Source organism: Thermobia domestica, chromosome 9 (genome assembly GCF_964235325.1).
Source record: "Thermobia domestica chromosome 9, izTheDome1.hap1.1, whole genome shotgun sequence".
Taxonomy (NCBI): Eukaryota; Metazoa; Arthropoda; class Insecta; order Zygentoma; family Lepismatidae; genus Thermobia; species Thermobia domestica.
The window spans coordinates 172,798,817-172,813,237 of NC_137462.1; the positions used below are offsets into that span (position 1 = coordinate 172,798,817).

The window sequence follows — 14,421 nt, forward strand, 5'->3', positions numbered from 1 at the left end:
AAATACAATTCCACAAAATTCTTTTATAACTTCTTATAAAAAAAAGAACTGGTAATAATCTTTAAATATTTTATTATGTAACAATGTATTACATATAGTGATGTGAGGAGGAAAATTTTCCGCTATATTTTTCCGGAAAATTTTCCGTTCTAAAAAAATGTCAGTAATCAAGTAACAATTCCTCAGCAATCATAAAATTGTTTGAATTCATGTACAGAAATGTAAAAAAGTGAAAGATCGTTTAAAGAATCTGAAAATTTTCATGGCTCAGACAATTTTCAGTAGCATGTGAAACAAGTTAAACAATTTTTCATGAATCGAAATATTTTCTGTCTTATATGGAAAAATTAAAGAACTTTTTATGAGTCGGAAAATTTTCATCATTTAGAAGCAAAAAGTGAAACAACTTTTTGTGAATCGGAAAGGTTTATTGCTCTGTAGAAACAAGTGAAAGGAATTTTCATAGATCGAAAAATTTTCATCACTATGTGGAAAAGTGATGAAGTGTGAAGTGGAAAAAACTTTTCATAAGCTGGACAATTTTGGATATTATGTATAGTGATGTTAAATGGAAAATTTTCCATTATATTTAACTGCACATTCAGCTACAAAATTGAATTTCTGTAGAGGAAAGTTAGTTAGCAACAAATTATAATTTTCCAATTAGCTTTCGGGAACCGGAAAATTTTCTAATATTTCAAGCTGGGAAGTAAACTTTTACACAGTGTTTCTCTCTCTCTCTTCATCTGCGAGCTCCTTCGTTGCTAAGCAGTTAGCATACGCGCCTTTGGCATGGAAGACCTGGCTTCGATTTCCAGCAGGAGCTCATGTAGTTCGGATTTCACGTTAATGAGTTGGTCCCGTCTTATATAGTCTCGCTGCTGAAAGGAACGTTAAACTCAAAAGCAACTCAATTCAACTCCTCTCTCTCTCTCTCTCTCTCTCTCTCGCTCGCTCGCTCTCGCTGTGTGTGTGTATGCAAAGTGCAGAGAACATGAGTTCGTAGAGTACAAATATCCAATTCCATTATTTAAAATTTCAATTATTAAAAGTCATGAATATTTTCCGATTCATAAAAACATACTCCACTTATTCCTACATCGTTGTTTAGCCGTAGAATTTATTGGTAATAAGTATTGTCTTACAAAGTTTCATGAAATGAAAATCTAACGATTCTTCATTTCAAGAATGTTTCAAAAACTTCAATGCGTTCTTCCCTCAGAATCCACCTTTGATCTTACAATATTAGATTTTGTCAGTTTAATACGCATAAGACGGTTTTCTCATAGCTTTACTACTTTTATAGATTTATATTCTGCAACATTTATAAATAAGTAGATATAATAGAGAGAGAGAGAGAGACTATGTAAATTTTTACTTCACAACTTGAAATATTAGAAAATTTTCTGGTTCCCGAAATCTAATTGGAAAATTATAATTTGTTGCTGCCTAATTTTCCTCTACAGGAATTGTATATCTTAATGCGCAGTTAAATATAGTGGAAAATTTTCCACCTAACATCACTATACATAATATCCAAAACTGTCCGGATTATGAAAAGTGTTTTCACTTGTTTCTACAACGTGATGAAAATTTTCCGATTCATAAAAATTCCTTACATTTGTTTCTACAGAGCAATAAAACTTTCCGATTCACAAAAAGTTGTTTGTTTTTTTTTTTTTTTTTTTGCTTCAAAATGATGAAAATTTTCCGACTCATAAAAAAGTTCTTCAATTTTTCCATATAAGACACAAAATATTTCGATTTATGAAACATTGTTTCACTTGTTCCTACATAGTACTGAAAATTGTCTGAGCCATGAAAATTTTCAGATTCTTTAAATGATCTTTCAATTTTTTCTATACACTTCTATACACAAATTTAATCAATTTTATGAATACTGAGGAACTGTTACTTGATCACTGATATTTAAGAACGGAAAATTTTCCTGAAAAATATAGAAGAAAATTTTCCACCTCACATCGCGGCTGAACAACGATGTAGGAATATGTGGAGTATGTTTTTATGTATCGGAAAATTTTCCGTTTCAAAATTTTCCGGAAAAGTTTCATCACTGTACAAAACACAATTCTTCGATTGAAGAAAATTTTCAGATTCTTTAAACAATCTTTCACTTTTTAACATTTCTATACATGAATTTAATCAATTTATGAATACTGAGGAATTGTTACTTGATCACTGATATTAGTTAAGAACGGAAAATTTTCCGGAAAAGTATAGAAGAAAATTTTCCACCTCACATCACGGCTATACAACGATGTAGAAATAAGTGGAGTATGTTTTTATGAATCGGAAAATTTTCCGTTTCAAAATTTTCCGGAAAAGTTTCATCACTGTACAAAACACAATTCTTCGATTGAAGAAAATTTTCAGATTCTTTAAACAATCTTTCACTTTTTAACATTTCTATACATGAATTTAATCAATTTATGAATACTGAGGAATTGTTACTTGATCACTGATATTAGTTAAGAACGGAAAATTTTCCGGAAAAGTATAGAAGAAAATTTTCCACCTCACATCACGGCTATACAACGATGTAGAAATAAGTGGAGTATGTTTTTATGAATCGGAAAATTTTCCGGAAAATTTTCATCACTGATTACATAAGCTCTCTCATGGCTAAGTGATTAGCGTGTTCGAATTCAGTAAGTTTGGTTCAGTTTAGATATGGCAATATCGTACAAGTTACACAGCTTAAACCTATAGACCAAAGACAATACTGAAATTATTTAACGTTTAAATCACTTAGGCACGTCACTTTCAAGTCATTTATGTTCAGTTTTTTTTTTTTTTTTTTAAATTTTCCTTATTATTAAAGCATTTGTCTTTAGCAATACAAGAACATCCATTTTTTTTAAATAGTACCTATTTAATAACACATATTTTTAATCTTCTAACTAGATTATGCACCAATTGTGACACGCTTTTTAAGAGAGAGAGAAAGAGACATTTACGATCATGAAAGCCTTATATTTATAATTCAGTTTTATTAATTTCGGTAACGTTGAAAACTGTTTTCTCCTACGGAGCAATATTGAAGGATGGATCCTTGGTGTAAGCTAAAGAATTTACAGTAAAACAAACGAAAACTTCTCACCTGCACAAATCAGAGTAGTGCTGAATTATAAACATTGTTAATTTCAAATATGAAATTGTTTGGATTTTCCTTTGTTATGACTATTGCCAGATCTTGTTTATAAACAAACAGTTTTCATAATGTGGCATATGGATAAATAAAAAAAAAAATTAAAAAAAAAACAACATCAATTTCACGAAAGTTCTATTGTACTTTAATAAACATTATTAGGTTACGAACAAGGTATGGTAATACTAGTAACAAAAGAAAACTAACCAGCGAATACATATCTGACGTAACAATGTTTACAACTTAATAAGGATATGTTATTCTAATTAGCAGGTAAACCATTATTTCACTGCACTTCTTGAACCATCAGTACGGGCTTCACGGAAGTTAGGAAATCAATGTACTGAAGTATAAAATAAAGACAACTTTTAAGTCTTTCACATTCTGTAACAGTGTTAATTGTGTACAACTTTTTACATGTTTTCATCCACACAGGATAAATTCGATTTATTTTCAAAGATATACAAAAGAAGAAGAAACAACTTACCAACATATGCCCCCAATTCCATTAATTTCGCCTTTATGGCTGACTGTAAGTAAAATTAAAACAAAAAATAAAATCATTTCAGTGCACAGTTAAGATCAAATGTGTATATATTAATAACAGTACAATATATTATTATTAACAGTATTAATGACAGTATAATTATGTTTCTACTGCCCAGTTTCCACCTACTTTTCCAGTGTTAAGTATTTCCCTTCCTTTTTCACAAGTTATCTTTTAATATTATCATTATTTTAATATTCCTCAATTTTAAATATATTAGTTGTTTCGCCCAAGCCTCCAGCTACACTAGTTTCTTCTTCACCTCATCTCAAGGTAATTAGTTATATATCGCAGATTTAATAATCTAACTTGCTTAAATCCTAATAGTGTCCTTTATGTATTCCCATGTGAATCTATGGGTTTCGTACAATCCCCCATGATATAGATCTTGATGATGAACCAAAATATTCTTTCTATTAAAATAAATAGTAGTGAAAAAAAAGGAATGGAAAATAGATTAGATTGCCGTGACAATATACTCAGGATTTTTACAGGTTTTGAGCAAAAAAAAAAAAAAAAAAAAAAAAATCCTCTGACTCCATAACTCTCCAGAGAAATTTCTGTGAAATTGGGCTCCTCCTCTCCCTACAGCCGACCGTTTCTCAGAGTAATTTTCCTTTGGTATGATTACTGATTACTATTGTTATACATATTCAACGTAACTGTTATACATATTCATTATATATTCCCTATTAATTAAATTCAATGCGGATTTACACGGAATCGATCAACTATCGACCAAATATTTACCATTCGCCACATACTCGAAAAAAAGTGGGAATACAATACCCCGGTACATCAACTATTTATTGATTTTAGAAAGGCGTACGACTCGGTTAGGAGAGAAACATTATACAACGTTCTTACAGACTTGGAATACCGAGAAAGCTAATTAGATTAATTAAGATATGTTTAAATGAATCCCAAAGTAAAGTCCGGGTAGGAAAATTTTTGTCCATGAGCTTTCACGTCGAAAATGGCCTGAAACAAGGAGATACATTGTCGCCATTATTATTTAACTTCGTTCTGGAATACGCTATAAGGAAAATCAAAGATAGCAACCAGGGCCTACAGTTGAACGGTATTCACCAGGTAATGGCATATGCTGATGATGTAAATTTAATAGGTGATGATAAATGAACAATAGAAAGAAATGCAGAGATCTTATTAAACGCTTGCTGGGTTTAGAAGTAAATGCAGAGAAAACTAAATATATGGAAGTGCGTCGGGACCGGAATACAACAAATTATGGATGCGTTAAAATATTAAATAATACTTTTGATAAAGTGGATAGTTTCAAATATCTAGGATCAATATTAACAGAGGAAAATCATATTCACGAAGAAATTAAATGTCGAATAAAAGCAGGGAATTAGTGTTACTATTCGGTTCAAAATCTCTTGTCGTCGCGAATTCTGTCGAGGAATTTGAAGCTTAAAATATACAAAACGATAATCATGCCTGTTGTTTTGTATGGCTGCGAAACATGGTCACTTACTCTGAGGGAAGAACATAGACTGAAAGTATTTGAGAACAAGATCCTGAGACGAATATTCGGACCCAAGAGGAACGGGAATGGGGAATGGCGGAAACTTCATAACAAGGAACTATATAATTTATATGGTTTACCCAACATTGTTAGGGTCGTCAAGTCTAGGAGGCTTAGGTGGGCGGGTCATGTAGCTAGAATGGAAGAAAGTAGAAACGCTTTCAAAGTCTTGACTGGAAGACCAATCGGAAAACGACCATTAGGAAGACCTAGGCGCAGATGGGAGGACAATATTAAAATGGATCTCGCAGAGATTGGAATACAAAGTAGAAACTGGATGCAGTTAGCTAAGGATAGAAGTCAGTGGAGAGCTTTTGTGAACGCGGCATTGAACCTCCGGGTTCCATAGGCCTTAGAGTTAGTTAGTTAGTTATTAATTAAATTTTGATTATAATAAGGACGGCAACAAATATCACAATACCATAACATTGCAAGAAAGAATAAATGTTTAACACAATTGTGTTCGGTATGTTGACGAAGTTTTAATTAGCAACATTGCTTTCAATACAGTAAAGCTTTTTTTCCTTCTTCACCTTTTTAATCTCTTCACACTATTTTTCCCCATTCTCTTAAGTACAAATTTACTTTTTTCTTCTAATTCCTTGACCCTTGCATCCAAAGTTCCTTTACCCAGATTTCTTCTGTTCCTGTTCATTCCTTTCGACCTTTCTTTGGTCCGGATATTCCTGATAACATTTCCGTGCATTTGAAATATAACCCAGCATCTTCTTTGAGATCTCAATATTGTGAACTTCATTTGCTTCTAAGATACTGTCGTACACTTGACGCTGTGCCACAACTATTTTTTCCAGCATGTTCTCTACTAACATAGACTTAATTATCGAAAAACATCTTCGACAGTTGCGCTGCCGTGAAAAAAAAAAAAAAAAGAAAAGAAAAAGAAAAAGAAAAAGAAAAAGAAAAAAAATTAAGCACATTTTTACAACATGCCACAACTTTTTGAAATCCTCCTTGTCCAAGAGAAAGTTCCTGAAGGAAATATCCAGTCCTTCTTTACCGTAACACTGAAAGATTTCCTCAAGCTGCTTTATCTCCAGATTACAGAATAAGTACTGCTTCTTGGCATTTTCAGCTACTACATAAAGTATGTTGGCATTGTGGATCTCTCGGAGGAGTAGGGAAAAATCTCTTGTCCAGTCACAGGGTATCTCTGGATATGTCACGACTCAATGATGACAAGCTCCTATGGCCCTGTGTTTTAGAGGACTTCTTTCTTACAGTTCTCTTATCACTGAGCATAACACACTACGACACTCACGTGGAAATTCAAGTTTCACCTTCTCCTTCACTGTCAACGGCTGGAAGAGACGATTTGCTGCAAATCCTATATCAATATTCTTGCTTGTTATCAGGTTTTCCGGGAGCTGGTATCAACACAATGAAATGATATGCTCTCACTTTTCATTACATCTGATTTCACACAGCAGATCATAAGATCTCTCAGAACCTGATGAATAAAGGAGACATTAGCTTTCGTGTTTGGAATTTTTGGAAAGAAGGCTCTTCGGAAAGCAGCTTACAAAAAGTCAGCTTACTCTTTACAAATGGATTAGATCACTAGCAGCCTTTCTCAATGATGTAACTGTATTCAATTTTGGTAGCTTTGCTTCACTTATGAACTTCCACATGTGGTCCCAAATTTGAAGTGCTCTGTGAAGACTAGCCACATTTTCTATCCATCTCACACTACAAAATTTGTGGCATACTTGTACATAAAGAAAAACAGCAAATATTTCGCTGATATGAATCGTATTTCTTACCATCAGCAGAAACTTAAAAAAAAAAAAAAAAAAATTAAAAAAATATACACGTGTATACTTCTTTATATACTATCTAAAAGAAAGCAATATATATACAGAAAGAATAGAACAGACACAGAAGGGCTCACAATCCCAACTACAGAGCTTAAAAGAACGAAGGAAATCCAGTAAGCGCAATCTTTACAAGAAAGAGCAATTTCATTACATGCGATCGCTGGTATCAGCTTAAAAGAACGAAGGAAATCCAGTAAGCGCAATCTTTACAAGAAAGAGCAATTTCATTACATGCGATCGCTGGTATCAACAGAGAATCCAAATATGGAAATGTATATTTTTCTGAAGAAAACTTCTTATCAGATGCATTTCTATGAGTGAAAGAAAATCCTGCAATAATCAAGCAACAAGTATTTTTCTAGATCTTTTTCCACTTTTTTCCCCCAAAATAGTTGCTCAATTTTCCTGACTTTTCTATGATCCAGAACCCATTTCCCTGTCCACCCCCCCCCCCCAAAAAAAAAAAGTATTGACTTTCCAGGTTGTAGGAACCTTGATAATGTTTGCGGATATGTGTGTGTTAATAGAAATATCTATCGATGTTAGTTTCTTGCTTAGTATTATTCTTTTTGATATATACATATGTATTGTATATATACAGAGTGAACTATTTATCTTGATACGCCTTTGTAACTTTGAAACTAGTGGACAAAAACAGCTGAAATTTTGTACCATGCAAATTTTGGCAAGGGAACATTGTTTGGCATACTCTGCAATTGTCAACCCAATCTAAAGTTGTATTTCTGGAAATAGCACTACGTCAGTTTATTTCATATTTTAAACCTACATGTAAAATGAAAGTATACAATGTTACAATGTCATACATGTCACGCAGTCTTGCAAACTTAGGACGCAACAGTGTCACAAACATCGAAAAACAACCAAAATTTGGAGGGTTTTACAACAGTAATAACTCAAGTGAGATGGATGGGGTAATTCACATCCAAAGTACCTGAACATCGAATATTATGGTTATTTTCAAACAAGTAGAAACAAAATTACAACGAACTGACAATTTGACTTTTTTCAAAGGACTTTATTTCGAAAAAGTTTTTAGATAAGTATTACATCAAATTGTATGCAGGGTTTCTAATAAATATAAAGATCATAATGCCGTTTACAGCAATTTGATATCTCAAACCATTAAGGAGATATGATAAAAATGACAAAATTTGATATCTTCACGTTTGTGGGATGTGTGAAATTAAGGTTGATCACCACCCGGAAGTCAATACATATTTTAGCTCATTCCCTTAACTACTGCGCAATGAAACGTTATTACCTGACCAGCGAATGAGTGCGGGCGGCCAGTTTTGGATCTAAAATGCAAGCAGCAGTGTTTCTAACCGGATTAGTTGTAATTAGTCTATCACAGTTCTTTTTGTTCTGTTCGTAATAAACCACTTCACGCATATAAACTTGATAAGGTGATTGTATGAACTCAATAAAGAGCATTTATCAATATGTAAGTATACGCAAGTCATTACACATTTTACTTCAATAATAAATATAATTTAAATGTTGTTATATCAATCTTTCGTAGACTCGTCGTAACCTGGAAAAATTCTGATAAATTCTACATGAAACTAAGACGGGAATTAGGAACATATTTTGTACATAAATTTACAAAACGAGACGACAAAATTTTGATTCATGACGAGACTTTTACAAACATTTACGACACGAGACGAGGAAACCTGAATTCTCATCTCATTTCGAGGGCAACGCTATGAGCAAGAGAGTTAGAAATCAAATATGCACGATCATGCTTCCTTTAAGCTGCACTAAGCTGCAAATATACCCAATGTTGCATTGGGGGCGGAGGGTGAGCGATTAAAGTGGGGCGCCTGATAATTGAAGGTTTCTTATAACTCCAGTGAAATCCAGAAAAAAATCTCTGAATTACGTAAAAAAAAAAAATACATTTTCAAGGTAACTCTTACAGCCATTGCGTTATTATAAGATTAGTGCTACTTTTGAAACTGATTCGAGTGAATATGTATTTGAATAACGAAACCACTCTCATAAGTTATTTCAAAATATCAAATTTGAGAAGAACGGAGTTTCTTACACTGTTATTATCTCATTGCTCATGATACCAGTGATGAAATAATCGGCTGGAATTAATGCGGCCGCTTCTTACATCAATTCATGAATAAGATGGGTCCCAATATTAGGTACCTAAGTTCAGTATTAACAAAACAAAACAAAAAAAAAAAAAAAAAAAAAAAGCCACCCAACCTCTTGCAACCATGTGTAGCACATTTTCATACTTACACTTAAAATAAAAATACAACTGAATAAAGACGATTGCCTTTGTCTTTGAATTGCATATATAAATAACAATATAGGGCTTTTCAGATAGAAGATGGGGAGGGGCAGGTTTTATTAAACAAGACCGTACATCTGATATGTTTTAACTATAGGCAACTTGTACTTACAGGCTAAACTCAGTTCTCTGAAGCATTATTATATACTACATGCACAAAGATACCACTAGGGTCCCAAGTTTCAAATTTATATTGTGTGTGAAAGCAGTTAGTAGATTTAATTCTTTGTCACATGATATCTAGAACCTGAGAGAAATTCAGGGGAGTCCCGGAGAAATTTCTTTCCTAATAAATAAAAGTTGTGAATTTATTATTTACTGAAGCAATACCCATACGCTGATGTTTTATCAGTACTTTTATTCGAACTCTACCAAGGGCTGGATTTCTATAATGATCCTAAAAGAAGGATGTACTGAATCAAATTTTACAAATCAATCCCGAAAGGCAAGCTATCCAATCCCATAAATCTTTAAAAAATGTAGGAAAAATTTCTTCACCTCCTTTTCCCTCAAAGTATTCACTTTTCTTTATTTAAAAAAAGAAAATCTTTATTTTAACGCTCATGATTATGTTGTTTATGTTAGAGGACACAGGTGATTAATGAAAGTGAAGGATTGTAAAATTAAATTTTGGTCTCTCACTGGGAATCAAACCCAGAACCACGTACAGTAAAAGCACATGCACTAGCCAATAAAGCAACGGAGAGGACTTTCACAGTTCTCTAGTGGAAACATCGGAATTCTTTCCTGGCCGAAACTCGAGAAAATAATTCATTGATCAACCGATAAACTTACACTTAAAACAAACATAAGCATCGTGAGCCTTAACCTTAACTTGACTTAAACTAGAATTACAAGGTATTGTGCAAGTCCCTATGCTATCAACTTTACATTAATCTTCTTGTCATTGACATCGTCATTCTTGTGTTTTGCAGGTTGCTCCTGTTTTATAATGAAATCAAATAATACGTAATCAAATTTTAAAAATCTGCTTAATACACAGTAGAAGCTCACTGAATTGTCAATTGTACTATGTTGATCTTAAATTGGTAATTTCCATTCATATATCACTATTCAAAATAGATCTGCATTACTGCAGGACTAGTTCACTACAACTACATAACTTATAGCTTTCTTTATTAAGCGTAAACAGATTAGGCTATGTATAACATCTAAACTGCAACTTTTTAAAACCGTTGGATACACTGCAGGGTGAAACTCTCCGCACCCCGGTTCCATCGCGATTGCCCTGGAACTAATGTAAACACAACAGCAGCGCCATCCCTCCAAAACCGTACTGCTATCGTGGTCAGGTAATACATATTATAAATATTGTACTATAAGATACTATAAGATAGAGTTGTGTTTCAGCTATAACACCGGACACTGATCCATTTGGTTGTGTTTTCTGATATCGAAAAAGGTAACAAAGAAAACAAAATACTAGATTCGTTTCACAATGAGCACACAAGATGGCAGCACTTGTTAGATCTTACTAGAAGTGCTCATTTTTATGAAATGTTTATTTGTATATGTAAAGTATGTTAAAGCAACAATCTTATTATGAAATTGATAAATTGTTTGACCGTTTCTCGTTTTATGTTCCACATATTCTTTAAATATTAATTAACATTTAAGGAAATAGATTTTGAGAAGAAACTTGCGCAGAACGCCATAATGCGTTGTTGCCAAATTTGTACGTTTACTGTGATAATCAAAATAAGAAAATTCCTGGATTCTAGCATTGCTGTTTGACAAGCGAAACTAAGCTATGAATTCCGATAAGGGTCGAAAATTAATTTCTCCAGTAAGTATCCATCCAAGCAGAATTCCATGATAATTTCCTTTATTATTTGGCATAAGTAAACACTCGATGCTATCTGGCAACGCCACACTATACAAGCAGCGTTTAACATAGCACCAAGAACACCTAGTGATCCACCTTAAAATAGCATATTTGTGGGAAACTTTTAAAACATTTTTTATTTACTTTGCTTCTATAACATAATAACAATACTTTTTGGTAAATGTAATTACAATAAGTTCTGGGAATTATATAATTTTAAGCAGTGTTGCAAACTTAAACAGTTTTCAACATATCTCCAGAATGGTTTCAGGTATCAAATTGCTGTAAACGTCATTGTGATATTCACACCTATTGAAAACCATCTATGTAATTGGATGAGTTACACATCTAAGCAGTTTTTTTTAAATAAAGACTTGAAAAAAGTCAAATTTTCAATCCCTTGTATCTGTGTTACTATTCATTCGAAATCCATTATATTTCATGGTCATAGTATTAGACACTAAGAAACTTGGAGTATGCATTGCTCCGTCCGTCCTACTTGCGTTATTACTACTGCAGAGGCCACCAATATATTTGGATGTTTGTCAAATTGTACCGTCCTTAGTTTGCAACATGGCATGACAAGTGTGGTATTGCATGTTTTCGTTTTACATGTAAACTTGAAATATGTATTAATCTGATGTATTGCCATTTGAAAATATACAACTTTAAGTTGATTTGGTAACACTGTTAACCTTGTGGTATCGCAGAGCATGCCAAACAATGTCCCCCTGTCGATATTTGCATGGTACAAATTTCAGCGTCTTTTGTCAATTAGTTTAAAAGTCAGATGGGCGTATCAAGATAAATGATCCACCTTGTATAAGCAATTTGTATGAAGAAAACTGATGCGGTATCTTATTATCTCCTAGTTATTAGAAGTTGGTATTTACCTAGTGCTATATGGACCATGTCCGAATATCGATGCAATACGAAGTTCTAGGCGATTACAGTTATATAATTTACATTGAAATGTGAGATAGGTAAAAGTACCTGTCTTTCTTCATGGCGTCAATAGTTCTCAATGTTTTAAGTTTAATGGTAAAACACTTTTGGCGTTAGTGCTGCGTTTGACCTTAGTCTAAAAAGGGTGATTACTGCTTAATTAAAAGCTCTAATTAGTTACATTTAACAATTTGTTTTAATGAATAAATAGAAATAATACAATTTTTACTTTCCAATTAAATCTTCACAATAATTTTACATCAGCAAATTGGATTTTACAGTTTAACATCCGATAGCGCACGCAGTGACATCTATTGGCGTGATAATTATTATTACAAATTAGCGTGATTCACGTACTGAGACGTTTGTCGTTTATTATTAGGATTTTGTAAAAACTTTTTATTTATTTATTTATTATCTTTTTACTAGTTTACGGAATCAACGTAAATGTGTTGCATCTATATTTACAAGTTCAACATGATGATCACGAAAATGTTGGTTAACCCATTTATATTTCGTCTTGTGTGCATATGCATGATACCTATTTCCGTAATGCGATCACTTTCTCTCTCTCTCTTTCTCTCTATTTTGTTAACCAGTATCAAAGAACAATATGATTCAATTGTAAAGCGCGTACAATTTCACAAGTATGCTATTTAGTACGACAAATGCAGATTTATGGGTTATTCGAGGCAATGACTCAAATTATCCTTATATTTTATAAGAATTCAATTGTAGTAACCATTGTTTTTCCTATACACAGGATAAAGTCTTAAATTTAATTACAAAAACATCTTTTAATATAATTTTTAAAGGAAAGTCGGATCCTTTGTCTCATATTGTTCAAATATGGACTTTGATAACAGGCACAACAGATTAACACATCTACAAGATTGAACGGCACTCCAGACTATGCCACGCATGGCCATACTATAACTGAGGAAAATGATGAAATGATCTCCGGTACTAAGAACACTATTGGTAGGAGGATGCCTTAGTAGCGACTACGTCACCTTGGCTCTAACAATATTTTAATGTCTATGCTTTACTGATTGCACCTCGTTTGTTTAAGCCTTCTCACGCTCCCCGCTGCTCGCAGCATACCTAGTACAGGTGAAACGTTGTCAAAGGAGTTCTAACAGTATTGGGATCACATTTGTAGTCTCTCTTTTTTGGCCTGAAACACTATCTGCACTACACGGTGATGCTTATTTCACAAACGTAAAATAAGTAACAAATAATTGAACACATTTTCAAAATTTAACACTCTACTGATCTTAATGAGAGGGTGGAATGATTTAAATCACCCGATTTTCTAAATAAAAATCGTTGATTTAAATCAAATTCTGCAATGAATTAATTTAGAGTAAAATAAGTGAAATCCCGTTTCTGTTCTGTTATTTCGATGATGGATGCTACTAAGTTATGATATCATAAGAAACAAGGATAAAATATGTAAACAGCTGGAATGTATATTTTACAGTAGTTGAATCGTAACCAGTTGGAGTTCAGAACGTCAACTTATGTCTTAGGCTTCAAAAATATTGACTAGCCTAAATCCTTAATTGCAACTGCAATATGTTTTGTAATTAATTCAAAACGTCTGTACAAAAAATGCATTATAAAATTTCTATTTTTTTCAACCAGTACATGTTAGGTACTGAGTACACAAATTTCTTTTAGAGTTCTTTCGTAGCTAAGCGGTTAGCGTACGCGCCTTTGGCGTTGGGGACCCGGGTTTGATTCCCGACGAGAGTTAATATACTTCGGATTCTACATTAATCAGTAAGTCCCGTCTCATACAGTCTCGCTGCTAAAAGAAACATTAAACTCAAAATCAACTCAACAAAGTTCTTTTAAGCTTCGGTGTTTAGCCACTTACTTTTGAATTCACTGCTACTATTATCTTGTTATACATGTTGTAGATAATTAACTGCCTAATTTTAAGAATATTCTGCTAGTACTATATGATGTAAAACATTTGATAAGATTATGCCTATAAATGAAACTAGTACCTTTTACTACAAAATGCCTCCTCACATTTGCTATTTTCTAACATTTGTGTTGTTCTGTTTACTAGATGCTATGATCGATTTATCATAAGCCTCTATTGTTAATTTTGAGAATTTTTCATTTTGCATAAATATAGATTTTCAGCACTAAACACAATCTTGCTTTTTGCAATATTGTAGCACACCACA

The 14,421-nt window shown here is 32.9% G+C and overlaps 1 protein-coding gene across 1 annotated transcript in view; it reads right to left on the reverse strand.

Annotated features, from left to right (window-relative positions):
• The window catches only part of Nab2 (Nuclear polyadenosine RNA-binding 2), an 84,627-nt gene that overhangs the window by 62,689 nt on the left and 7,517 nt on the right, over nt 1-14,421 (reverse strand). The window contains exon 2 of the mRNA XM_081772204.1: nt 3,657-3,699. Within this exon, the coding sequence (XP_081628330.1) occupies nt 3,657-3,699 (43 nt within the window). The remainder of the gene's footprint in view (nt 1-3,656; nt 3,700-14,421) is intronic.